The sequence below is a fragment of the Trachemys scripta genome, chromosome 1, assembly GCF_013100865.1.
Source record: "Trachemys scripta elegans isolate TJP31775 chromosome 1, CAS_Tse_1.0, whole genome shotgun sequence".
Lineage (NCBI taxonomy): Eukaryota > Metazoa > Chordata > Testudines > Emydidae > Trachemys > Trachemys scripta.
Genome location: NC_048298.1, coordinates 4,679,479 through 4,705,537, shown reverse-complemented (window position 1 = coordinate 4,705,537; position 26,059 = coordinate 4,679,479). Strand labels below are relative to the sequence as shown.

At 49.0% G+C, this 26,059-nt stretch overlaps 1 protein-coding gene across 2 annotated transcripts in view; it reads right to left on the bottom strand.

Moving 5' to 3' along the window:
* The window catches only part of STRIP2 (striatin interacting protein 2), a 79,294-nt gene that overhangs the window by 23,125 nt on the left and 30,110 nt on the right, over nucleotides 1–26,059 (bottom strand). For both annotated transcript variants that reach the window (XM_034763859.1, XM_034763858.1), the window contains exons 9-18: nucleotides 25,860–26,045; nucleotides 25,062–25,285; nucleotides 23,143–23,208; nucleotides 21,923–21,986; nucleotides 20,325–20,396; nucleotides 19,564–19,638; nucleotides 17,573–17,670; nucleotides 16,721–16,847; nucleotides 13,556–13,656; nucleotides 9,857–9,923 (exon numbers count right to left, since the gene is read on the bottom strand). In XM_034763859.1, the coding sequence (XP_034619750.1) occupies nucleotides 9,857–9,923; nucleotides 13,556–13,656; nucleotides 16,721–16,847; nucleotides 17,573–17,670; nucleotides 19,564–19,638; nucleotides 20,325–20,396; nucleotides 21,923–21,986; nucleotides 23,143–23,208; nucleotides 25,062–25,285; nucleotides 25,860–26,045 (1,080 nt within the window). The remainder of the gene's footprint in view (nucleotides 1–9,856; nucleotides 9,924–13,555; nucleotides 13,657–16,720; nucleotides 16,848–17,572; nucleotides 17,671–19,563; nucleotides 19,639–20,324; nucleotides 20,397–21,922; nucleotides 21,987–23,142; nucleotides 23,209–25,061; nucleotides 25,286–25,859; nucleotides 26,046–26,059) is intronic.

The window sequence follows — 26,059 nt, the reverse complement described above, 5'->3', positions numbered from 1 at the left end:
CCAGGAGGAGGTGCTCTGTACACTGGAGAGCTAATTCCCAAGACGACCAGCAGGAGGTGCTGCACCAGCAGTAAGTCTTGCTTCGCTACAATGCCATTTCCGTGTAAACAAGCCACTAACTGATGGAAAAAAAGAAAACCTTTGTAACAACCCCAGCAGAGTGATCCGTAGATCCCAAGAGAGAAAAAATATCCATCATCTACACACAGACCCACGAAAAGCCTCCAGACCCAGCTTAAAATGTAAGAGTTTGGGGGCTGAGCGTACCAGCCCAGACATAAATGTAACATCTACCATCCAGCCCAGCCATGGAACCAACCAAGAAAACTCAGAAGAGGAGAGAAAAGTGAAAACTAAGACTTGGCTAAGTAGGACGACCTACTGCAATGATATGGCACACAAAAGGTCATGAAAGGATCACCTCAGACCTATACGAAGAGGAGATGGGTGCACCTTACTTAAAAACCTCCCATGATGGGGATTCTACAACCTCCCTTAGACGCCTGTTCCAGATCTCAACTGTCTTACAGTTAGAAAGTTTTTCCTACTAGCTAACCTAAATCTCCCTTGCTGTAGATTAAGCCCTTTACTGCTTGTCCTGCCTTTAGGGTCATGGAGAACATCTGATCTAATTCTCTTTATAACAGCCCTTAACGTATTTGAAGAGTGTTAACAGGTCCCCTCCATGGTTTTCTTTTCTCAAGACTAAACTTGCCCAGTTTCTTTAAGCTTTCCTCATTGGTCAGGTTTGCTAAACCTTTTAGCATTTTTGTTGCTCTCCTCAGAACTCCCTCCAATTTGTCCATCTCTTTTCTGAAGTGTGGTACCCAGAATTGGACACAATATTCCTGCTGAGGCCTCCCCCATGTTGAGCAGAGCAGGACAATTACCTCCCAAGTCTTACATGCAACACTTCTGTTAATACATCCCTGGAATGATATTCCTTTTTCGCAACTGTATCATACGGTTGACTCATATTCAATTAGTGATCCACTATAAACCCCAGATTCTTTTCAGCCTTCCCGTCTTACAAAAAGTACTTTGCACTTATCTTTATCGAATTTCATCTTGCTGAATTCAGACCAATAGAACAACTCTGGGGATACTTGATATCCATTGAAGAATACAATTCCATTTTTAATCTTATTCAATTCTGCTCCTCAAACTACTTCCTGTGAGTTCAACCGTGTAATTACACATTGTATGAAAGAGTATTCATTGACCGGTTTTGATTTTCCCCCCTCTTTACATTTAACTGACGGTCCCCTTGTTCGTGTATTAGGAGACAGTGAGAAAAAAAGCTCCCAATCTACCTGTCTCCTCTAATTTGCCTCCTTTCCAAGGCAAACCATCCCAGTCTTTTCAATTGCTCCTAACACAGGCATTTTTCCAGACCCTTGATCATTCTCATAACTCCTCGCTGAACCCCCTCCAATTCAGCAATATCCCTTTTGCAAGGGGGAGACCAGCATGGGACACAGGATCCAAGTGAGATTGCACCATGGATTTACGTAAAGGTATTAGGATAGTGTCTCTATTATTCTCCATCCCATTCCTTATACAGCCCAACATCTTGTTTGTTTTTTTTGAATCTCAGCTGTACAGAGAACAGAGGTTTCATTGAGCTGTCTACAATGACACCCAGGACCCTTTCTTGAATGGAGACAGTCAGTTTAGAACCCTGTATGGTGTATGAATAGTTTCTTTTTTCCACCTCCAATGCGCCTTCAATTACTTTGCATTGGTCAACCTTGAATTTAATCTGCCACTGTGTTGCCCATTTCCCTGGCTTGTTTAGATCTCTCTGAAGCAGGGTGGATTGATTTAAATCAAAGCAATTTAAATCATGATTTAAATCACCAAGTGGAAAGCCTCGATTTAAATCATTGATTTTAATCAACTCTTCCATTTATAGGTCAGTTATTTTCTAAAGAAAGTTACATGGTTATTAGGTGATATAACCATTAAGCCACGTTGATTTACAACTAAATAGACCCGTTGCACCAGATTTGGTACATCTTTTTGCTACCTAGGAGGGTACACTAGAACTACAGTAGAACTTCAGAGTTATGAACACCAAAATTACAAACTGACCCATCAACCACACACCTCATTTGGAATACACAACCAGGCAGCAGCAGAAAAAAAACAGCAAATACAGGAGAGTATTATGTTAAACGTAAGCTACTAAAAAAAAAAAGGGAGGGGGAAGTTTAAAAAAAAAGATCTGACAAGGTAAGGGAACTGTTTCTGTGCTTGTTTCATTTAAATTAAGAGGATTAAAAGCAGCATTTTCCTTCTACATAGTAAAGTTTCAAAGCTGTATTAAGTCCATATTCAGTTGTAAACTTTTGAAAGAACCAGCATAACGTTTTGTTCAGCGTTACGAACAACCTCCATTCCCAAGGTGTTCGCAACGTTGAGGTTCTACTGTATAAACATGTATTTGAGTAATTATATAGTTTAATATTTTCAGATTCTTATTAATTGTATATTTTTAGTATGTTAGAATATGGTGAATGATCTATTGCTTATTTACTAGATAATTAATGTTTTGCTCATGATTTGTGGCAAGCTGAATTAGGCTGGTAACTGGAATTTAGACACACAAAACAGCATGTAAAATTTATTTGTATTAAAACAAAACAACCTTAAGTGTTTTGGACACAAATTTCTCTTATCAAAAAACGTTTCACATTTACAACCAAACGATGTATTAAACAGAGGGATTAAATGTAGTCAGTGAATTGAACTGATTATTTTAGGTCAGCCTGGGAAAAATTTTCAAATATGCCTAAGGCTAGGTCTACACTGGGGGGGGTGGGGGCGAATCGATTTAAGATACGCAAATTCAGCTACGCGAATAGCGTAGCTGAATTAGACATATCTAAGCCGACTTACCCCGCTGTGAGGACGGCAGCAAATCGACCACCACAGCTCCCCCATCGACGGCGCTTACTCCTACCTGGGCTGGAGTACAAGCGTCGATTCGGGGATCGATTATTGCGTCCCGATGAGACACGATAAATCGATCCCTGAGAGATCGATTTCTACCCGCCGATCCAGGCAGGTAGTGAAGACAAGCCCTAAGTGAAAGTGACTGGAGCTTAAGTTCTTACTTGCCTAAATCTCTTGAAAATGAGATGGTCTCCGAAGCTACTGAGGCTGACCTATTCCATATTTATAAAGCTCGACCTCAAAAGTCAGATGTTTTCCCCCTGATTCTATAGAAAAGCAGCCTTTAACTCAAAGTTTTGGATGGATTCAGCATATTTATTTTTTATTTAAATGTTTTAAGAGTTTATAAGAAGTTTAGATCTTAACATACTTTGTATTGCGTTCATATTTCATTATATTAACAGGTTTATTTTCTAAAAGAAAAAAATTATGATTTAAATAATCAAAAAATCCAATTTAAATAAAAATGATTTTTTAAAAATAATCAATTTTTATCCACCCTGTTCTGAAGTTCCTCATAGTCCTCTCTGGTCCCAATTAACCTAGATAGCAAAATTTGCAGATGACACAAAGTTATCTCACTACTTACCTCTTTTCCAGATTATTAATATATCCCCTAAGGCCCCCACTGTTAACCTTTTACCATGATGAAAACTGACCATTTAATCCTATTCTGCATTCCATTTTCTAACCATTTTTTTGAGCCATGACAATACTATGCCTCTCACCCAATGACTACCCCTAGCTTCTTTAGTAGACTCTTGTAAGGGACCTTTGCTAAGGCCTTTTGGAAGTCTAAGTAATGTCAATGAAGTAGTGGATATAGAAGAACTAGATGACATGTTCACCATCATCATCTTCTTTGCCTTCACCTTGTCCAATTAGTCGTGGTGGGTGGCTTTTGTTCTTCATCGCCAAGAGATCCTGTTGAATGTGTCTTTCAAGCTGGTACCAACCTTCTTCATGTTCTCCTTCCATGTCTCGAACCATGTTTTTCTACATCTTCCTTGTGATCTTCATCCCGTGACTGCCAGATCTTGTACTCTCTGGCCGGTGTCCTATTGCCTCATAAGACCCTGCCACCACAGTCAATACTCCCTCAACTTTTCCGTGAGGGGGACTACCTGCACCATGGCTCGTACTATTCCACTGGATAGCTTATCAGCTCTTGTCGGACCCAGCGTCCACCTGAGTGTTCTCATTTTGGCAATGTGAAGTAGTTGTACTTCTCTCTTTCTCGTTGGCCAGCATTCCGACGTGTATGTCCTGCCTGGCCTAAGCACAGTCTTATTCACTTTGCTCTTTAGTTTACTTGGCTTATCCTTATTGCAGAGAATTTCCAGCAACTCCCTCCATTTGCACCAAGTGTCTGCATGTGACTCCTAGCACCCGCATGCACATTCCCGTCATGGCTCCACAATCAATGGAGGAATCTGATTTGTTGCCCAGCTTTTAACTCTATACCATCTAGTTTTACTGGCTCCTCGTTGTCCTTCTCAATGAAGCAACGTGTGTGTTCCACCTGTCATCTGCTGACTCGTAAGCCATTTTCTTCCAACAATGCCCTCCATGGTTCTAGATCCCTTTCCACTTGGTATAGGGGTGCACAACAATACAAATAAATAATGATGTCTAAAGAATTCTAAGAGATTAGTGAGACAATTTTCCTTTGCTAAATCTGTGCTGGTTAGACCCTATCAGATCCTGATCTTCCAGATGATTTGTTATTCTATTTCTGATTATCTTCCTTAATTGCTCCCTTTAACCTGGGGTGATCGAGTGGATCCACTGATTCTTTTGTAGGCTTCCTGTTTCTGAAACAAAGACTCTCGTGTTGGTTTTACCTCGAGCTATTTGCTCTTTGAACTCCATTTTGGCCCTTCTAATTTGCCTTTTACTTAAAGTCTGCTGTAATTTATGCTCCTGTTTACTAGATTCACTAGGGCTAGATTTCCAAATTTTAAAGGATTTCTGTTTGGCTTGCATAACCTCTCAAAACCTTGGCATTTAGGCCTGGTCTTCACTAGGAAATTAAGTCAATACAACTATGTTGCTCAGGAGTGTGAAAACTCCATACCCCTGAGCAACACAGTTAAACAGACCTAACCCAGGGTGTAGACAACGCTAGGTCGAAGGGAGAATTCTCCAGTCGACATAACTACCACCTCTTGGGGGGGTTGGGGGGGGGGGGGTGGGGGGGGGGTGGATTACCTGCACCAACGGCAGAACCCTTCCCATTGGCGTAGGTAGCATCTTCACTGCAGTGTTTTAAGTGTAGACAAGCCCTTAGTCATATAATGGTTTACTCCATGGCCTCCTGGTTCTCTTTTTAGTCAGTGATACGCATGTCTTCTGAGACTGTTTTCCTTAGTAGCATCCAAGTCACCTCCAGGGATTTTATGGCCTCTACTTTCAGCTTTATGTCCTTTTTGACTAATCTTCTCATGTTATTCAAACCTCCTCTTCTAAAGTTTACCTGTCCTGTGGATATTAAACTTAATTATACTGTAGCTACTCGCCCTTAGTGGCTCAGCAACTATCTCCACTCGAACTAGTGTTACTTAAGACTAAATCCAGAACAGTTTCTCCCCTAGTGTGCTCTAGAAAGAGAGGTGTACAGTAACTGGAGTTTGAGGGGTTTTGTCCCTATGAGTGCTCTACTGTCGGATGCGGGTGTGCAGGTGTGCCCATGTACTCTTGACCGGAGCACCTGTGCGTCCACACCTGCATTCCACACATCCTCATGCTCTGGTGTGAGAGTATATAGGGAGGGACGCACACGCCGATGCTCTATTTTGTCCTCAACTTGTAGTGGAGTTAACAATTGAGGCAAAACCTTGCCTGACCCCTTCTCTCCTATCCAGGGATGGGAAAAAGGGCCAATCTGCCACCCCTCTGGGGAGCAGGATCCCTGCCTGGCCCCCAGTTTAAGGATAACCTAAGAACGGCCTTATTGGGTCAGACCAGTGGTCCATCTAGCCCAGCACCAAGTCCTTTGACAGTGGCCAATGCCAGATGCTTCAGAGGGAATGAACAGTTATTGAGTGATCCATGCTCTGTCATCCAGTCCCAGCTTCTGACAAACAGAGGCTAGGGACATCATCCCTGCCCATCCTGGCTAATAGCCATTGATGGACCTATCCTCCATGAACTTATCTAGTTCTTTTTTGAACCCTGTTATAGTCTTGGCCTTCACAACATCCCCTGGCAAGGAGTTCCCCAGGTTGACTATGCGTTGTGTGAAGAAATAGGATGGGGAAAAAGGAGAGGGATTGCTCCCCCACACCAATGAGATGTGGCTGACACCCCTGCCAATCCAGGGGAGAAGGCTGGAAGGTGTCTCTCCTTTCCGCTCCCAAGGGAGAAGGGTGCTTTCCCTCATCACCACTCCCAATCCAGGGGAAAGGGAAAGGAGTGAGTCTGGAGGGACTTATTCCTTCATTCTAGAAGTGAGCTTGGTTGCTGGCATTAGGGGGCGAGTGGAGGACTTATGCCCCTGGCCTGTAACCACTGCTTTTAATGTGAGGTGACACCTGAAGGATCTTTCTTTTCCCCCCTATCTTGAGCAAGTTCTGTGGTTCTTTGGAGTGAACCATGGGGACAGGTCTGGGCTGTGACTCTTCCCCTTCAAGGAATGGAGAAAGGATGGGTGGGTTCAGAAGCAGCCAAAAGCAAAAGCGTGTGTTGCATGAGTGGGTATTGCACCCATGTGACAGGAGGCAGGATCTCCAATGCACTCAGGAAGAGGGGCTGATAGCGGGTAATGCAGCTGCCCTTACGCTGGAGCACGAGGATTTATAGACTGCAGGCAAGAGGCATGGACCTCTGGGTATTGCTGACTAAAATCTCTGATCGAGAACACACGGATGCACGTACATCCCGCAGTGGCGCACCCATCGGGGCAATAACTCGAAGAACTAGCTCTTGCAAGAAGCAATTGCTTAAAGTGTGGAGAAATTGTTTCTCTAAACTTCATCCCCATGTGCCATTTGACCAGTTTCTGCGTGAGTAGCTGCATCACCACCTTGTTCGATTTTGCTGCCTCCTCGATCTCTCAGCGTTGTGTGCTCAGTTGCCTTTTCTTGATTTGGAAGCTTAAGTGCGACCCAATTGATGCACAGGCCTTAAATAGGCCATCTGCACTGGGCTGAATTTTGGAACTATAAACCTTAGGGAAATAATGAATATCAGGGTTGGAAGGGACCTCAGGAGGTCATCTAGTCCAACCCCCTGCTCAAAGCAGGACCAATCCCCAGACAGATTTTTGCCCCAGATCCCTAAATGGCCTCAAGGATTGAACTCACAACGCTGGGTTTAGCAGGCTAATGCTCAAACCACTCAGCTATCTCCCCACCAATGAAGATAACAGATTGCTGAGACCTGTGTTTGAGTTGCAGCGGTACACAAGTCCACCATCCACAACTATGATCCACTAGATCAGCTTAAATGCAGATGGTTTAGGACTGGAAGATCTCCAGGAACCAGCATGGTCTAGTGGGATGAGCCTGTGATTGGGCGCCAAAAGCTCCCAAATTCTAACTCCGGTTCTGCCGGGGACTTACCCAAGCTCCTCACACACACTCTGTGCTCTGGCTCCTCCACCTGTCAAGTGAGGAGAACATTCATCTCCATGACAGGAGAGTTATGAGGCGGAATCAGTGAACGTTCATACAGCACTTCATAGTTGCTTTAAGTGCAAATTAAGAAAACAGCTGTAATTAGCAGAACATGCCACTAGATGTCACTGTTGCTTCAGGGAAAGTGAAGCTGAAGTGGCTTAAAAAGTTCACTCCAGTTTAAACACAAAATCTGGCCTACTGGAGAAGTACATGTGTACTTCCTTATAGTTTTTTTTTTTTTTTTTTTGAGCCCTTCTTAAAAGCAGAACTTCTACTTCTCCCCAGCACCACTGAGTATGCAGAGGGTTTGTTGTTGTTTTTTAAACTGCCTTTTGGAGGAAGCATGGAATTAATTTAGCTCCATCTGCTGATTTTATAGTTGCCTTGGCATCATTAGCGGTTTTGCAGCACCGCTTTGGGAATATCATTAATTCACCTGTACTCCCTCCCCTTTACCTGCCCTGCAAGAGCGGATCTCAAATACTGCAGGCCCTGTAACAACGGTGGCTATTTGCTGTTTTCACCATGGGCGATGCTAAACAAACCCAACGGCACTACATAGTACGGGCCAAGTTCTGCCCTTAGACACACATACAGTTTGAGGATTGCCCCCTAGCGCATTCAAGAGCAGAATTTGATCCTTCAGATCTAGAGAACACTTCCCGCCCTGGTCTGACACTGTCAACTCTTACAATGCTGAACAGCTCCCAGGTGAATCACTGGATGGGCTAAGGGCTTGGAACACAGATAATTAGGGCCCTACCTAAGTCACAGTCCATTCTTGTCAATTTCACGGCCAGAGGGTTTTAAAATTGGTCGATTTCAGATGTTTACATCTGAAATTTCATGGTGTTGTAACTGTGGGGGTCCTGACCCACAATGGGATCATGGATGGGGGTTGCAAAGTTGTTGTAGGGAGGATTGCCACCCTCATTTCTGTGCAGGCTCTGAGCTTCCTGCAGTTAGAGGAGGTTACCGGGGGTGGAGGTGGGTAGGATCTCCCCCATGCTGCTGGGTGTGCCCCAGTCAGGGGCTGCTAGTCCAGGCCAGATTAAGGCAGGTTCTCCCCCCAGCCAATTTGGGGGGCCCCCTGGAAACATGGGTGCCCCAGCAGAAGCCCCGACCAGTTCTCCCGAGTCCCAGCAGGAGCCCTGGGGGAAGAAGCCCTGAGCTCCAGCTGGAGTGGTGGGGGGTGCCCTGAGCTCTTGCTGGAACAGCAGGGGACGGAAGCCCCGAGCCCGGGTTGCCCCAGGCCAGCTGGGGGAAAGGGGTGCAGAAGCCCCAAGCCCTGGCTGACCCTAGCTCTGGCTGGAAGCCAGGGGGAAGAAGCCCAGAGGCTGGGCTGCCTTGGCTGGGGAGGAGGGGGGCAGCAGAAGCCCCCAGCCCAGCAGGAAGCCCCGAGCTCAGAACCCAGAGCTGCGGCAGGAGCCACGGGCGGAGGGGGCTTTGGGGGGAGTCGGAGGGTGTACCTCCCTCATTTCTGCGCTGCCTCTGGAGGTGGGTCTGATCTCCCTACCAAGAGCAGCCATGCAGGGGAAGGACAACTTCTGTCCCTCCCCAGTGTCTCCAGACTAGCCGCCCCAGGCTCCCAGCAGCAGGGGAGATCAGATTTCACGGGGAAGGGCTGATTTCACGGTCCGTGACATGTTTTTCACAGCCATGAAATTGGTAGGGCCCTACAGATAATGTACAGAACACTAGTCTGGGCTGGCCTCTGGCTCATAGAAGATGGGTTGAGTCAGAGACCGTCTTTCCAGAGGAAAACCTTCCCCATCTCCCCACTTCCAGAAAGTCTCCAACTCCCCTCACTCTCCAGTCAAACACTCCCTGCTTCTGCCCGATCCCACCGTCCTCTCTGGGTTCCCAGGGTTACAACATAAAACATGGCATCTAAACTGCTCTTCAGAGTCCCTTTACAATGACTGTGGTTGTGAACCTGCCATGATGATGTGTCATCTCCAGGCCACGTGTGTCTGACCTGAACACAGCAGCTTGCGCGTAATCGCAACCAGATATTGATGACTTCTGGTTAATAGCGACATTTTGCCGGGAATCCATCCCGTCCCGTTGCCTGTCATGTTAATGGGACTCGAAGGTTTGCCATGGCATGCTGCTTATTGACATGTTTTTGAAGAAAGGTTCCAGCTGCAGGCAGGTCTGCAGGCTGCAGGCAGAGAAGGAAGTGCTGGGACGTGGCTGAAGCCAGCGGTGAGCCCGTCCTAAGCGCTTCCTTCTGGGGCTGCAACATCTGTTACAAGGGTTACTGACGTTCTCCTTACCAGGCTTTCGGCAGTGAGCTCAGGCAGCTCGTGGACTGTGCAGTGTGGATAATCCAGGACAGAGATGCTGTGGGAGACAGGGAAGGGGGAAAAGAGTCATTCATGAAGAAGTAGATCAGTATTCAAGGAGCTGTTCTAAAACAGGCTACATTACTTTTCCCAATCAGCCATTACAAAGGATGGGGGGAGGGATAGCTCAGTGGTTTGAGCATTGGCCTGCTAAATCCAGGGTTGTGAGTTCAATCCTTGAGGGGGCCACTTAGGGATCTGGGGCAAAATCAGTACTTGGTCCTGCTAGTGAAGGCGGTGGGCTGGACTCGATGATCTTTCAGGGTCCCTTCCAGTTCTAGGAGATAGGTATATATTCTATTCTATAATCTCCATCCCTAGCACACTGCATCTTGGCAGGGGGTTAGACTGGATGGTCCTTGCGGTCCTTTCTAACCCTAGGATTCTTAATTACAGTGACCCCACCTGGCACAGGCAGAACTGTGACTTCCCCCCCACGCGCCAAGTTGTTGGGTGCTGCTAGGAAGTCACTTGCTTTCTAAGTAGGTCACGATTTCTCAAAGGGTTTCTTAGCGTGAGCCACGCTGAACAGCCTGTCTTGTGGATGCATCTGCCTTTTGCATCGCTGATTGACAGACTACCTCCCATCCTATTTCCAAACTCGTGACATCTTTGTCTCTCTGCTCAACAGAACTTGTCAATTTCTTATTGCTCTAAAGTACATACTGAGTGCAGTTCTAAAGACTCTAGTAATTTGGATCCATTAAACCAAGACAGATTAGCTATTTATATATTTTTAAAAACCCTAGGTTAAAATAATAAGAGATCTGACTTACTTAAACTGATAGCGGCAAGGAAATACAGAGTGAAGGCTGCAAACAACTCTACCACCCCTTCAGGCTCTCATGCCTTAATATAAGTAGCCAATAAAGAAGAAATAAATACACCTGGTCCCCCATCCCAAGAGATGCACACACCTAAAATAGCTGTAGTTCTTGTGCTCTTTCCTATCCCTTCATCTTTTAAATCTATCTACAGGGAACCTTTAAACAACAAGCTGACTTGCTGTACTGATTTCCAAGTCAGTGCCCAGTCAGCGTAAAATCCCAAGATCAAAAAGGTATTGCCGCCAGACCTCACATAACGCGCCTGTTACGGTAAGACCACGTACAGGATTTCCACCTGCTCCCCACAGATTGTACCCTGTTTCTGTGCATGTTCAGAAACTGCTACCCCACATTATTAACTTGTTTCATTTACTTACTTGAATGTAAGTTTTAGACTGTCAAGCAGCGTAGGCTCAAAGCTCAAAAGTTTTTTGGGAGTCTTATAAAAGCTAATATGAATAGAAACATCCTCAGGAAAAGCAAAACTGTTTGGATTTAAGCTTCCACGCACTTGCGTGACTGTAACTAATAGAGGAAAATTTGGATTTTTAATGGCTCCAGAGTGAACATTATGTTTATTGTGTTTCACTCCCAATTTCTGCCCATTCAAAAGAACTGGGTCCAAATGGACACGCAGCGCCTTTTAATGACAAGAGACTAAACGTGCTCTGCATAAACAGCGGTTTAACATCTTTAACTTTCTCAGATTAGAAGGGGAAAACAAATCCATTTCCTTTCCCTCTATGTACTGTGACAGACCCAGACCAGTGGGGTACAGGAGTCTGGTAGAGGGCAAATATACTGGTCACTGGATGAGTAGTTTTCTGTTCCCTGAGTGACTAGAGCAGGGGCTGCACTAGAGTAATCAGGAACCTGCTAGAACCAGTTAAGGCAGGCAGGCTAATTAGGACACATGGAGCCAATTAAGAAGAAGTTGCGAGAATCAATTAAGGCAGGCTGATCAGGGCACCTGGGTTTTAAAAGGAGCTCACTTCAGTTTGTGGTGTGAGTGTGAGGAGCTGGGCGCAAGAGGCTGAGAGTGAGAGAGTGTGCTGCTGGAGGAGTGAGGAGCACAAGCGTTATCAGACACCAGGAGGAAGGTCCTGTGGTGAGAATAAGGAAGGTGTTTGGAGGAGGCCATGGGGAAGTAGCCCAGGGAATTGTAGCTGTCATGCAGCAGTTACAGGAGGCACTATAGACAGCTGCAGTCCACAGGGCCCTGGGCTAGAACCCGGAGTAGAGGGCGGGCCCGGGTTCCCCCCAAACCTCCCAATTGACCTGGACTGTGGGTTCTTCCAGAGGGGAAGGTCTCTGGGCTGTTCCCCAACCCACAAGGTGAATCTCTGAGGCAAGAAAATCCGCCAATAAGCACAGGACCCACCAAGATAGAGGAGAAACTTTGTCACAGTATATAAACCTACAGTACATTATAGAGATTAGTCCATATAGCCAACTGAAGGCCTATATGAAATGCTGTTACAGCTCATTGTTCTCTCATCAATAGTGTGAGTGGAACTGCACTTCGGGCGTGCTCAAATACCAAGTCCTGCAGTAAACAAACTTCCAGCTGTCCCATGTCCAGAAACTAACCAGAGAGCAAAGGAGACAGAACTGGAAGGAATTTATGCATATGTAGCCTTATTCCTCTGTTCTCCATGTAGGTGTAGGGTGTGTGCGCACGTGTGTGTGCGCGCGCACATCCAGACATGGCATATATAGATTTAAATAAGTCCAATATCTCGAATCACAGAGTAAAATAAAGGCCCTCCTATTTCAAGGCACTGATCAGCAGCAGCAGCGGAATTCAGTGACACTTCTGTGACTATTTAAAGCCAGCTGGTCAGGGTCCAGAGAGCTGAGTGATAGACACAGGAGGTGGGAAAGGCCCAGGAGATTCTGTCTACCCCATGCCTCTAACCTGCACAGGATTGTTTCCATATCGTGTGTGTAGTAAGATGAGGCCCTGAAACAAACTCTTGTGTCAAAGGCCCAGTCTGAGGCCTGAAGCCTGAACCAAAGTACTTCCAGGCTTTGCTAAGCAAAAGCTGGGCTGTGAGCCAGAGGCAGGCCCCGCTCACAGAAGTTGGAGAGAAGAGGGTTACTAGAAGCAGGTGCATCCACACATAAGTGCTAATAAGAGGAACTTGTGCCAAGATGACATCAGAACACTCCACAGAGATAACGAAGAACAGGCAGGTACATCTTAAAGACAGGGTCAAAAGGACAGCCTGATGGATAGAGCTGTTTGAAACAACATGATCAAAGGAGGAGACATCCCGCAATGAGTCAAGGGGCTGTACTTCAATATGTCAGTAGGGATGAGTAATCTGTCCTGTAACTGTATAAAAGTAGGTCCCGGAGTGCACATCTTTGTCTGGCCTAGGGGGCAGTGGAAAGTCCCACCGCTGACTGAGCCGGTCCATTGCCAGGGGGCACAAATTCGTAGTATATCTTGTAGAGTCTACGGGAAACTATTACTGTGTTTCGTTTGACAATAAACCTGGCTCGGTTCCTTCGTACCTTACTAGAGTCTGTGGTCATTGAGGGTTCTCTTGGGGTTTGCTGCGTCAGCGATCTGCGCAGCACACAGAAGGAACACGCACGCAGCCGACTGTTATCATCGAGCAAGAGCAGAGCACCACACTGGTAGCTACTGACAACAATGTGTTCCCTAGTACCCTGTCCTGCTAGCACATGGCCCCTTACAGCTGCTTTGGTGACCACAAGGGGAAGCTCTCCTCCACACACACACACAGCCCTACTAAGCGCAGGAGGAAAAGGAACTGCTGCAAACGGGCTGTACCTGTTTTTGGCCGTGATGTAGGACATGATATTCTGGTTGAAGAACTTCAGGATCAGTGGGATGCAGTTGGCAAACACCAAGTGCTGAGACACGTACTCAAACTGCAGAAAAGAGGTGAACACACAGAGTCAGGCAGTGCAGGTAAAAAATCATCATCAAACAGAACCACATTTCCAGATCCAATTAAAAAACCTTCCTCCATGGATTCACTGCAGCTGGCCTCAAGGACCGTCTCTCCCTTGGCTCTTCCCCTATGCCCTGTGCCAGTCTCCTGTACGTTTCTCCCCACAACCCTACAACTGCTGGAGCGGGAGGGACCTCGTCTGCAGCCCCTGCTCTTCGGAACAGCCTCCTTCTTTTCCTGTCAAATGGTCTCTCCAAGTTTCAACTAAAAAACAACCCCCCTCACCTTTGTACGTGCATCTTCCGTTCTCTCCCTCTGTTATTTAATTCTAAAGGCTTTGGAAATATGGTTCCAATGGCTACAACCTAAAGCACAACTGATCGGTATACAAATTGCCACAAATAGAGGCATTTTTCTTCTAACCCCAATTACCCAGGGATTTACAGCCAATTCCCAGCGGAAGGAACCGTTTCTTCCTTTATTTTTACACAGCACAGAACAAGTTGTCGGTGCTCAATGACTTCGGACAGTGGTGATTCGTACACAATTAATACTTAGCTATTCTCTGTCTAGGTATTTGGTGTGTAGGCACCAGAAGCCAGTCTCTTCCCACCGGAGTATCTTGAAGCACTTACAAACATTAACGAATGAAGCCTCATGTTTCTCGCTTCCCCGACCGCGTTTTACGAAGAGAGTCATTAAGGGCTTGTCTACATGGGGAGATATTCCAAAATAGCCACTGCTGGTTAACTCTGTGTGGACGTGCTTATTCTAAATTAGCGTAAACCACTTTGGAAGTGGATTGAACTAATTTGGAACAAGGCCAGAACAAGAGCATCCACATATTGAATTGGTCAGGAAGAGCTAATCTGCTTTAAATTCACACTCTATTATATTCCAGATTAATTTCCAGGTGTAGACGAGCCCTAAGGCACACAGAGGGGGAGTGACTGGCCCAGGGTCACACAGCAAGCCAAACTCAGAGTCAAAACAAGGCCGAGGTGTTTGGACTCCTGGTCCCAAATTCCTAATACAGAGTATGGGAGCAGACACAGAAGCACTGTAAAATGCAAAGACTGGCCCACAGGGGTCATGTTAAGCTGGTCTCAGCTAATAGCTTAACCACGGGGAGCTCCCTTTTTGCTCACCAAGCAGAACTGTTGGTCCCTCTTTGGGTACGTCTACACTGCAGCTGTACATAGACACGGCACTGGAAGCAGGATTGGTGGAAGCGCCCTAAAAGGGAGGGGGCACAGGTGCCCGAACCGTGGCCCTGCGCCATGACTCCCCCCGAGGCCCCGCCCTCACACTACCCCTTCTCCCAAGACCCCATCCCTGCACTGCCTCTTCCCCCGAGGCCCCGCTCCCGTGCCACCTCTTCCTCCAAAACCCCGCCCGCTCCTCTCCACCCACTCCCCTCTCGCTCGCTCTTACGGCTGGTAAAAAGCGTGGGGGGGGGGGCAGGGCCCTCTGTCCCGCATGGCTGGGACTCTCCACTGATTAGCCAAGTCTCCTCCAGCTTCTGGCCAACCGCTGGCCAGCCCAGCACACTGGTGGTCTGACAGCCCCATGTTTCCCAGAAATAGGTGACATTAGGGAGACCAGATGTTCTGATTTTATAGGGTCAGTCTCGATATTTGGAGCTCTGTCTTATATAGGTGCCTAGTACACCCTGTCCCGATTTTTCACACTTGCTATCTGGCCACCCTAGGTGACATGCTGTTTGCAGATTAATTGCGAACAGGAAGAGGACCCTCATCTCTGCTGATCGCTTGGCTCCACAATGGCCGAGCTCTGGTACACGCTCCACAGCAGACAGACACAGCAGGGGGCAATTCTTGGCGAAGCCCCCGGGCGAACGAAGCACCTGCCCAGAACGTCATTTTACCAGTAACCTCAGTGACCCTGATATGCACACGCAGCTGGACGTGACATTTACACAAAGGGAAGGGTCACAAAACTAGAACCAGGACGTAAATCTGGTTTGTTCTGCGTGAAAGGTAGTTTATTGCCCTGGCAGTCTTAGCTCAGCAACAACGACTGGATCGCTGGGAGGTTCCTGCTTGTTTTGCGCCGTTTCCCAGCCCAGGGGACGGGTGCAAAAGGCACTTTCATGTCTCACCCAGGGTTAAACAACAAGCAGGATCAGAACCTAGGAGCCCCCTGGATCCCATTTCTTTGCACTACCTGCTGGATCATAGAATCATAGAAGATCAGGGTTGGAAGGGACCTCAGGAGGTCATCTAATCCAACCCCCTGCTCAAAGCAGGACCAATCCCCAACTAAATCATCCCAGCCAGGGCTTTGTCAAGCCTGACCTTAAAAACCTCTAAGGAAGGAGATTCCACCACCTCCCTAGGGAACCCATTCCAGTGCTTCACCATCCTCCTAGAGAAACAGTGTTTCCTAAGATCCAACCTAGACCTCCCCCACTGCAACTTGAGACCATTACTCATGCACCCTCATGCCATGATAAAGGGGGAAAATGAGAGAATGCCCTCCTGTGCCGAGGGGAGCAAGAAGCAAACACATCAGGGGGCATGAGGGACCCATTGCAGCTGGGATCATAAAACGTAGCGTTCGAATGTCAAATGGGTATTCGGCATGCAAAGTGGCTGCAGTCCTGGGCCGAGGATACAGCCCCATGTAGTGTTTAGTCAGCCATGGTTAATATGGGAACCCCTTCGCATGGTCACAGCACCATTTGATCCGGTTTAGACTCAGGCCAAACCAAACTGTGTTAGGACGTAAAGGCGAAAGTCTAACTCTTTAGATTCCCTAACTACCTGTCATTTAGACAAGGCCTCGGCGGGGTTTGGCTAGTCCCCATCCCCTTCCCACTTGCAGAACTGACCCGAACACAACCCAAGCCAAGACATTTACAGTCACTACTAACTGCCCTGGGGCTAAAGGTCACCGCTGCAGTAGACCAGGCCACAGCTGCTCTCCAGGCGAGGTGCCGAGGGGATCTCTCTCAGGAAACACTAACCTGAACACATCTGCCTTGCGAAGCACCTAGCAACGGCCTTCTCAACGCTCACCTGGTAGATGTGGTTCAGTTTGAAATGCTTCAGCAGCAGCAGCAGTGAGGCCGAAATGCTCTTCACAATGATCTCTTTGTGTCTGTTCACATCGACCCCCAATTTCATGCTCTGAAGCACCGTGATGCTGGTGTGGAAGGAGAAAGGGAGGGACGGATCCATGTACAAGGAGCATTACCAGGACGGGATTTTTGTTCTGACTGGTTTCTATTCATCCGCATAAGCGCTATATAAAGGGGATTCTTCACTGAACCTGCCACCCAGACAGGACCCCTGGCTTATCCCTGGGTCTCCTGCTCCCAACTCGTCCTGCCTAGGGGCACCATAGTGGGTCACAGAAGGGACTGATTACACTGCACAAGGAGAATCTGGGTTGGAGCTCGTTGCAGGAGTTGAAGTAGAACGAAAAGGGCTCTCCCAGAGACGCGCTCTGCCTACAGAGCAGTAAAGCTTTACTCCTTGTACTGGTTGGTTTAATTTTGACATCTGGCCATAAGCAGCCTTTTCTTTTGTGCTGCACTCTGGCCACAAGAGCTCTACTGAGACAGGTGAACAAGCCTGGGTCACTCCCGGTAGAGATCAATTGGGGTCACGGCCGTTCACGTTAACGGAGCACGAGGACTGGTCTGGTACAGCCTGCAGCTCTGAAAGGCTCAGAGGTCCAGGAAAGACCATTCACTCACATGGATCCCTTTTTCCCCCATAGAAACAGAAACTTACATCTCCAAAGGGACATGTGGATTCTGCCATCCCAGAAACGGGAAATCGCTGCATTACCCACATCAGCCAGGAGACCGCGCTGTCGATGAAACAGCCAGCACTCCGCTGCCTGTCACCCACCCACGCACTTACGGCATCTCCTCGGGCAACACGTCCGCCAGGATGTTGATGGAGTCGGTCTTGGCTTTGGAGGTGGGCGCTGCAGCCAGGAGAATCTTCAGCAAAGCAATCTGCAGAGGGAGAGGAATCCCCCCAGCCCCCAAATACATTTAGAACAAGCAGGCACTAGAGGCCTGTATACAAACACCACGTGGCGGAGGAGGGAATCCGTTTTCGCTTGCGTGATGGAGCTGCAGGCTGGAGCCAGCGTTGGTCCCAGGTTATGTGCAGGACACACGCTGGGCTACTCGTGAAACTAACGGGAGAAGCGAAGCTTACAGCAGAGCTGTAAGGAGATGTCCTACAAGGTGGGCAGTTTGGCTCTGGGAATTGGGAGTGGCATACCGGCCCTTTCACCGTTGGGTTGCCTGTTCGAACGCAGCCAGGTAGTGACTCAAAGTGGTCACCAAGCTGTTTGCTGGCCCATCTGGTTTGGAGTTCAGTTCCTAGCAAGACAGGGGTCCTCATCACAGACCCAACACCACACTGGCACTAACTGGAAGGGACCTCGAGAGGTCACCCAGTGCAGTCCCCTGCACTCATGGCAGGAATAAGTATTATCTAGACCATCCCTGACAGATGTTTGTCTAACCTGCTCTTGAAAATCTCCAACGACGGAGATTCCACCACCTCCCTATGCAATTTATTCCAGTGCTTAACCACCCTGACAGTGAGGAAGTTTTTCCTAAGGTCCAACCTAAACCTCCCTTGCTGCAATTTAAGCCCATTGCTTCTTGTCCTATCCTCAGAGGTTAACAAAAACTATTCTTCTCCCTTCTCCTTGTAACAACCTCTTATGTACTTGAAAACTGTTATGTCCCCTCTCAGTCTTCTCTTCTCCAGACTAAACAAACCCAATTTTTTCAAGCTTCACTCATAAGTCATGTTTTCTAGCCCTTTAATCATTTTGGTTCTTCAATTTGTCCACATCTTTCCTGACATGTGGCGCCCAGAACTGGACACAATACTCCAGTTAAGGCCATATCAAGTGCGGAGTAGAGCAGAAGAATTACTTCTCGTGTCTTGCTTACAACACCCCTGCCAATACATCCCAGAATCATGTTTGCTTTCTTTGCACCAGTGTTACACTATTGACTCATATTTAGCTTGTGATCCACTATGACCCCCAGATCCCTTTCCGCAGTACTCCTTCCTAGGCAGTCATTCCCCATTTTGTATGAGTGCAACTGATTGTTCCTTCCTAAGTGGAGTATTTTGCATTTGTCCTTATTGAATTTATTCCAATTACTTCAGACCATTTCTCCCATTTGCCCAGATCATTTTGAATTTTAATCCTATCCTCCAAAGCCCTTGCAACCCCTCACAGCCTCGTATTGTCAGCAAACATTATAAGTGTACTCTGTCTGCCATTATCTAAATCACTGAAGATATTGAACAGAACCGGACCCAGAATGATCCCTGCATAGGGTGACCAGATGTCCCGATTTCATAGGGACAGTCCCAGTTTTTGGGTCTTTTTCTTATATAGGCTCCTATTACCCCCCACCCCGTCCCAAGTTTTCACATTTGCTGTCTGGTCACCCTATCCCTGCGGGACCCCACTCAATATGCCCTTCTAGCTTGACTGTGAACCACTGATAACTACTCTCTGGGAACGATTTTCCAACCAGTTCTGCACCCACCTTGTAGACGCTCCATCTAGGTTGAATTTCCCTCGTTTGTTTAGGAGAAGGTCATGTGAGACAGTATCAAAAGCTTTACTAAAGTCAAGATATACCACATCCACCGCTCCCCCCCATCCACAGGGCTTGTTACCCTGTGGTGGTCTCAGCAGAGAGGACAAGGCTTGGCTGGGCCAATGAAGCTGAACTCTCTTATCCCTGTGGGTGGTGCCACCAGGTCAGGGCTGAACTGTAGTCAGACGGAAGCCTGCACTAATGATCTGAGTCTCCAGGGTGCTCAGCCCAGCACCTGTGGTGAGTTCTCGAAAAATACAGACTTACCATATACTGGGGGAGGCTGTATAACATTGCCCGATAGAGCATCTCACAGGGGGTCTCCTGAACTTCCTCCTCCCCCTAGCAGGCAACAGATAGATACAGAAGGAAAAAACAGAGCTGTCACTCAATCACTGAGGTACGTCAGAGACACCCCCCCACCTCCACCCCAGAACCCAGCCCGAGGTGGAGCGGCACCACATCTGCATCAGGACGCTGCCTGGCTTTTCAGCACTACTGCTGGGACAGGTACAATCCGGATCAAAGCCCAAGAATGCTGTTGCCTTAGCGAAGGGGAGGCCAACGCGTGCCTGAGATTCAAAGCAAACCTATGGCATTTGATGAGACAGCCGTCATCTAGAATACAAACATGCAGCCTCCAATGACTACAAGTCCCAGCATGCAATGCTCCATCTTGTGCAGCCCACCCACTCCGATCAAGGTGGAGCAATGCATTTTGGGACCTGTAGTCCTTACAGTCTGTACCTGTGTATCAACGCTGGTACCTGTTTCAAAAAGAAGACAGTGGTTGCCCTGTTCTGTTACATGTAACTTAGACGCAGCCCTCAGGGTCCTAGCAAATGGACAGTGAGGTGCCACTTTCTAGACTCAAGCTATTTCCATTCTACTTGGGTATCTCCACTGAAGCCCTCCATGGACACACACAGAGCAATCAGCATGTCATGGTAACTCTCCACAACGACACACTCCTTAGAAACTGCTCCTTCAGACACACAGTCAGGCAATGGAGGGTACTGGTTTCTTACCAGTGACATGGGACACTTCTCCAGCTCCTCTTCGTTTTTGATCTGAACATCCGAGATAGAGACATACTTGTGCTGGAGAAACACAAACCAAAGAGGCAGAGTGACACCAGGACTGAAAGAGAAGGAACACGCTGGGCAATGAAAAACAGGCCGATCTCCCTCTTCTGTTCAGCTAGGATAGGGGGAGATTTACAGATCCCACCAGAGGTGCGAGAATTCACCCCCGCGTGGGATATTCCTCTGGCTGTGACGGGCTTTACAAACTACCCATGCAGAAATCACTTCAACCGGTACTGAAATGCAGCATCCTCTGGAGCACAACCCAGCAAGGGCTTAACAGTGCACTGCAACATCAGCGAAGGAGAAGAGACAAAGTCTGCCGCATCATCCAAATACAACTGCAGGGCGAGTTTAGTTTGGCTAACACCAGGGTTAACAACCCGAATGCTTGGAAAAGATTCCAGGGTAGATTTAATGACCACAAATGGCAAAGCCTACGACTTCATCACTTATTTATATTGCGAGAGCAGCCAGAGGCCCCAGTCAGGGACAGACTGTTAACAGAGACCCAGAGGGCCGATTGAAAAAGGGGGGTTGGGGGGGAGAGTATCTTTCTCTTTAGTTTCTTGTATCTGGTCGTCTTCTTCTTTTTCCCGGTGGGTACTGCAACCCCACTCCACCCCAAGGCCCTGCCCCTTCCTGCCATGCTCCGCCCCAAGGCCCCGCCTCCACTCCACCTCTACCCACCCATGCTCCGCCCCCTCCCCAAGGCCCCGCCCCCATTCCACCTCTACCCACCCATGCTCCGCCCCCTCCCCCAAGGCCCCGCCCCCACTCCACCTGTACCTGCCCATGCTCCACCCCCCAAGGCCCCGCCCCCACTCCACCTCTACTCACCCATGCTCTGCCCCCTCCCCCAAGGCCCCGCCCCCATTCCACCTCTACCCGCCCATGCTCTGCCCCCTCCCCCAAGGCCCCGCCCCCACTCCACCTCTACCCGCCCATGCTCCGCCCCTCCCCAAGGCCCCCCAACCCCACCCATCACTCACTGCTGTCTCCCCTCCCCCAAGCACCTCCCGCCAGCCACCAAACAGCTGATCTGGGGGCCCCGCCTGAACAGCTGCAGCTGGTGAGTGCTGAGCGCCCCCTATTTTTTTTCCCCAGGGGTGCTTGAACTGGGGTATAAGTACAGGGCGTGGGGGCGGCTTCAGGCGGAACGTGAATTCTATTGGGGAAGCACAGGCTGGGTTAGTGGTCCAGGGTGAGAATACCTAGGCTCCCTAGTGCAACCAAGTTCAAATCCCCATAGGGTTGACTCCGTTTGTCAGCCTCCCAAGGCAGGTAGATAGAGCTGCAAAGTTTGCATGCACGCGACGCTAAGCCAGACTTCCCACCTGCTGAACCGTTCTCTTTCGCATTGGGGATCCTGGCCAAAGATTTCCCCCGTACCTATGGAGCCTACTATGCCCAAGTTCCCACCCCAGAGATGGCTGCATCCCAGTGCTGCCGGGTGTAAGAACCAGTGGCGTTCTAGCAATTCAAGCCATCCCTTATATCAAGGTCCCGCAGACGTTTAAGGCACAGAGCTACTGCATTACCTGCTTTAGAGTCTTCACGCTTTCGTGGATGGGCCGGGGCAACCCTACTAAGGTATCCGTGTCCCTGCGGGAGGGGAAGAACGAAGATCGATACAAGCCCGAAAAGGAGATCTGGAACAGACACTTTCCCTTTCGGATTTAGAGCAGAAGTAAGACAGGCAGTCTGCTGTCAGACGAACGAAACCCAGATGTCCCAGGAACTCAACGTCTAAATGCCACGAACACCCACCCCTTTTCCCTCCATCTCCGCACCGCCGGAGGGGCTGACGCTCCTAGGACATGCGACAAAAGGCACAAGGTGAAATCCTGAACTCTGATACTCTGCCCTGTGACCACGGCTACACAGAAAGGGAAGGTCGGCAGCCAGCGCTTTGCAGCTCTGCTCCAAAGGGCACAGGTTCGTTCCTGACCAGAGAGAAGAGCGCTCACTGAACCACCAAACATCCCTCCCTGCAGTGTCTGGTGGTTCTCTGAAGGTCTCTCAGGCCATCCACGGCCTGTCCCATGCCTGCAAGATACAACGCGCTCCCAGCTGGCGGATGGCTCAGCGACACCAGAGGTCAGTGCAGGACTTGTCGGCTCCCTCCCCACCCTCGCTTTCACCCCGGACCAGACCGAGCTTCAGCCACCTTCATCGCCACGCAGCCAGAATCAGCTGTGGGAGTTCCCAAGGTGACCTCTCTCCTGGCAGACCTTCCACAGCCGCACCAGCAGCTTCCAGCCCCTTCCCACGCTGATGCCACAACGTACGCGGGTATTTTTCTGGACTAAGGAATCCGCACCAGCCACAACTCCCACTGCCCCTCCCACTCCCTATGCGCCCACCTCCCCACTCTCCTCCCCCTCCATCAAAAGGCAAATGTATAACGCAAACGATCAGCTCTGTGGAATAAGACGACCCAGGCCAGCTATCACCCTGACCCCTTGGCTTGCACGAAGCGTCGGGTTCTCCACACTGGCTCTGTTTTTCATTAGACCGTAAGCTCTTTGGAGCGAGCACTGTCCGTTAGAACATGGTTTTACATTGCAACGTGGTCCTGATGCAGACCGAGAACGGCCACGCAGCCTCCTAAGCATTCAGTATGCCAGCTGCCTCCCCAAAGCCGAGGGCTAACACCTCCCAGCAGCCAGCGAACGTCGCAATGACAGGAGATCAGGGGACAGACTGTTTGCTGGCAAAAGCCAAACCAACTCTATCCTCCCAGATGCCCAATACTCACTGTCCGAGGGTGAATCCAATGAATTTGTTCCTACTTGCCTCCAGGAAATGCTCAATGTCCTTCTGTCTGATAGAGCGGCAGGAGAAACAACCAGGGAGAGAGGAGAAAACACACGTCCTATCAGCATCACGTTTGCTTGGAAACGAAACACCAGACTCCCAGCATGTAACATCCAACCCTGCAGCATCGCTTAGTGGAGTTGTTACTACCACCTGGCAAACGGCTGCACGGCTCCAGCCAACTAGCCGTCAGGAGCAATAGAAACGAGATGATCTGGACTTATTCTAAACCTGAAGTCATTTAACACGTGGGTATAGTGGAGAAAGCGACTCTGTAAAACCAGCCCCTTCTTGTTCAGCCGCTCTGCTCCCTGCAGTCATCAAGGGCCATCGGCAGTCCACTCCATGGGCCTTACAGAGCACTACAGGTGTCCGAGAGCAAGCTGGTGCTGTTCCGCCTTGTGCATCCTTCCCTAGAACTGGTAGCTTAATGCCACCAGGAGAATTTGTATTACCAGGTGAAGCTGTGAGAGGCAAAAAGAACCCAGCTGAATTCCATATTCTATGGGGAATTTGCAGCCAAAAAAAGAAAAGTCCCTTAACTTGCAGGGCGAGAGAATAACCATGGGGCCCCGCAGTATTGCATATGCGGAGACAGACATCAGAGCTCCATGGGAAACAGGGTCCTGCCCATTTTAACGAGCAGTGCAGTGAACAGGCCTGGCTGCAGCTTCATTTATCCCAGCTGATCCGCTTTAACCCTTGCACTGCTCCCAAACCAGAGACGTACATGGGCTCCTGCGTTTTAAAGTCCAGGTCAAATCCTGGCTCTACCAAAGTCAATGGCCAATCTCACGTTGACTTCAGTGGGGCCAGGATCTCAGCCACAGCTCATGGATTAGTATCATTACAAAAACTAATTTCCCCAATACTAATTTCCCCCTACTGTTACTCACACCTTCTTGTCAACTGTTTGAAATGGGCCACCCTCATTACCACTACAAAAGTGATTTTTCCTCTCTTGGTATCCTGCTGTTAATTGAATTGTCTCATTAGCCTGACCCATCACTTGGTAAGGCAACTCCCATCTTTTCATGTACTATGTATATATATACCCGCTACTGTATTTTCCACTCCATGCATCTGATGAAGTGGGTTCTAGCCCACAAAAGCTTATGCCCAAATAAACTTGTTAGTCTCTAAGGTGCCACAAGGACTCCGCGTTGTTTTTGCTGATACAGACTAACACAGCTACCCCTCTGAGCTCTAGGAAGAGGCATGTCCTCCACCCCTAGGGTGACCAGACATCAAGTGTGAAAAATAGGGACGGGGGTGGGGGATAATAGGAGCCTATATAAAAAAAAGACCCCAAAATCGGGACTGTTCCTATAAAATCAGGACATCTGGTCTCCCTACCCACCCCAGACCTACAACGGAGGTTCTCCGAGCTCCCAGATCAGAGTGAAGCCACTGGAGGATGCTCACCATTCAGGCAGGTAAAAGACTCGCTACGTAACTAGCGAGAGGTGATTTCATTGAACAGCTCTCAAGACTAGTTCCCTAAGGCCACAACCGGGGAAGTACCCAGCTCTGGACTATCAATACTGGCTAGTAATGCTGACCTTCATCCCCGATGCGTAAGAAGGACATGGAGTACTACAGAAGAACCAACCCTACTTCCTGCAACACCTGGGATTTCCACGGTGGCCGGCCTCCCACCCCACTATTGATCTGATTTGACCATACTTGGCTCGTAAAGTCTTGGGAGATCCCAGCCAAAGGTGGGAGACAGGCCACGTAGGGAAAACAGTGAAGTCTTTTCAGTCCAACAGGTAGCAGGCAAGCATTCCACTCATGACTCACTGCAACGTAAGGGGAGTTGGGGAAGGGACGGAGGGCAATGAAACGAGACGGCTCTACCTGACTTTGGGTGCCCATGGAAGCCCTTTGGGGAAGGACACCCGCTCGATGGGTGGGCGCTGAGCTGGTCCAGCCTGGATGATCGCATCCCGCTCCATCAGGTCCAGCTCCCCCTCAATCCCGCTGTCTACGTCGTCACTTTCCTCTTCATCCACTCCAGCCTCATCGTTCTTGAAAGGGTCCCTCTCGTTATAGATGTCCAGGCTGTCTTGCTTCACCAGGGGCTGTCACACGTGGAAACAGGGCAGAAATCAGTGGGGAGGAGGAAGGATTTTACAAACCCTCAGGCTCCACTTCCCTAGGGGTCAGGAAGCTGTGTGGGCTGAATACTGAAATTTCTCTTGAGCAAGGAAGTCCCTCCTTTGGCCTCGTCTCTATTTGGCATCTCAGCCTGGACGAAGCAACCTTCAAAATGGAGCCCCTGGCTGCTGGATTTGCTACCCGCCCCAGAGGAAGTGGCGGAAGGTATCCTGCCCCCTTTGAATCCAACTTTTTTCCTGCAAACTTTGGAACCACTGAGCATAATGCATCAGCTCAACTGGAGGAGAGCCCCGGTTTGCGGTCAGTAGTTCAGTACGTCGGGCTTCGCTCCTCGTAGCTGGGGATTAGATGTCTGGGATGTGCTCTCCCTTTCTTAATAGGGAATCAAACATGCCATCTCCAGGACATGACTGGCAACCCCTCGCTGGGAACCAGGCAAAGAGAAGGGCACTACTGAACGCAGCCTCGTCTGTCGGACGGAAGTTCCCTTCTGGAGGAACCCCACACCACGCCACGCGCTGCCTCGCTAGCTCTTACCCGCCTGCTCCGGTGCCCGCGTTTCGACGACTGCTGGTCCAGGAGTTCAATGGTGTAGGTGGGAGGCGACGCAGCCCGCATGCGCCGCATGACTTGGATGCTGTCCTCCGGGAGAGGTGGCAGGCCCAGCTCCTCCCGCTTCTTCATTTTCATGGCCTGGAGGGCCTCGAATCCCCCCAGGGTGAACTGCGGGCCAGCAG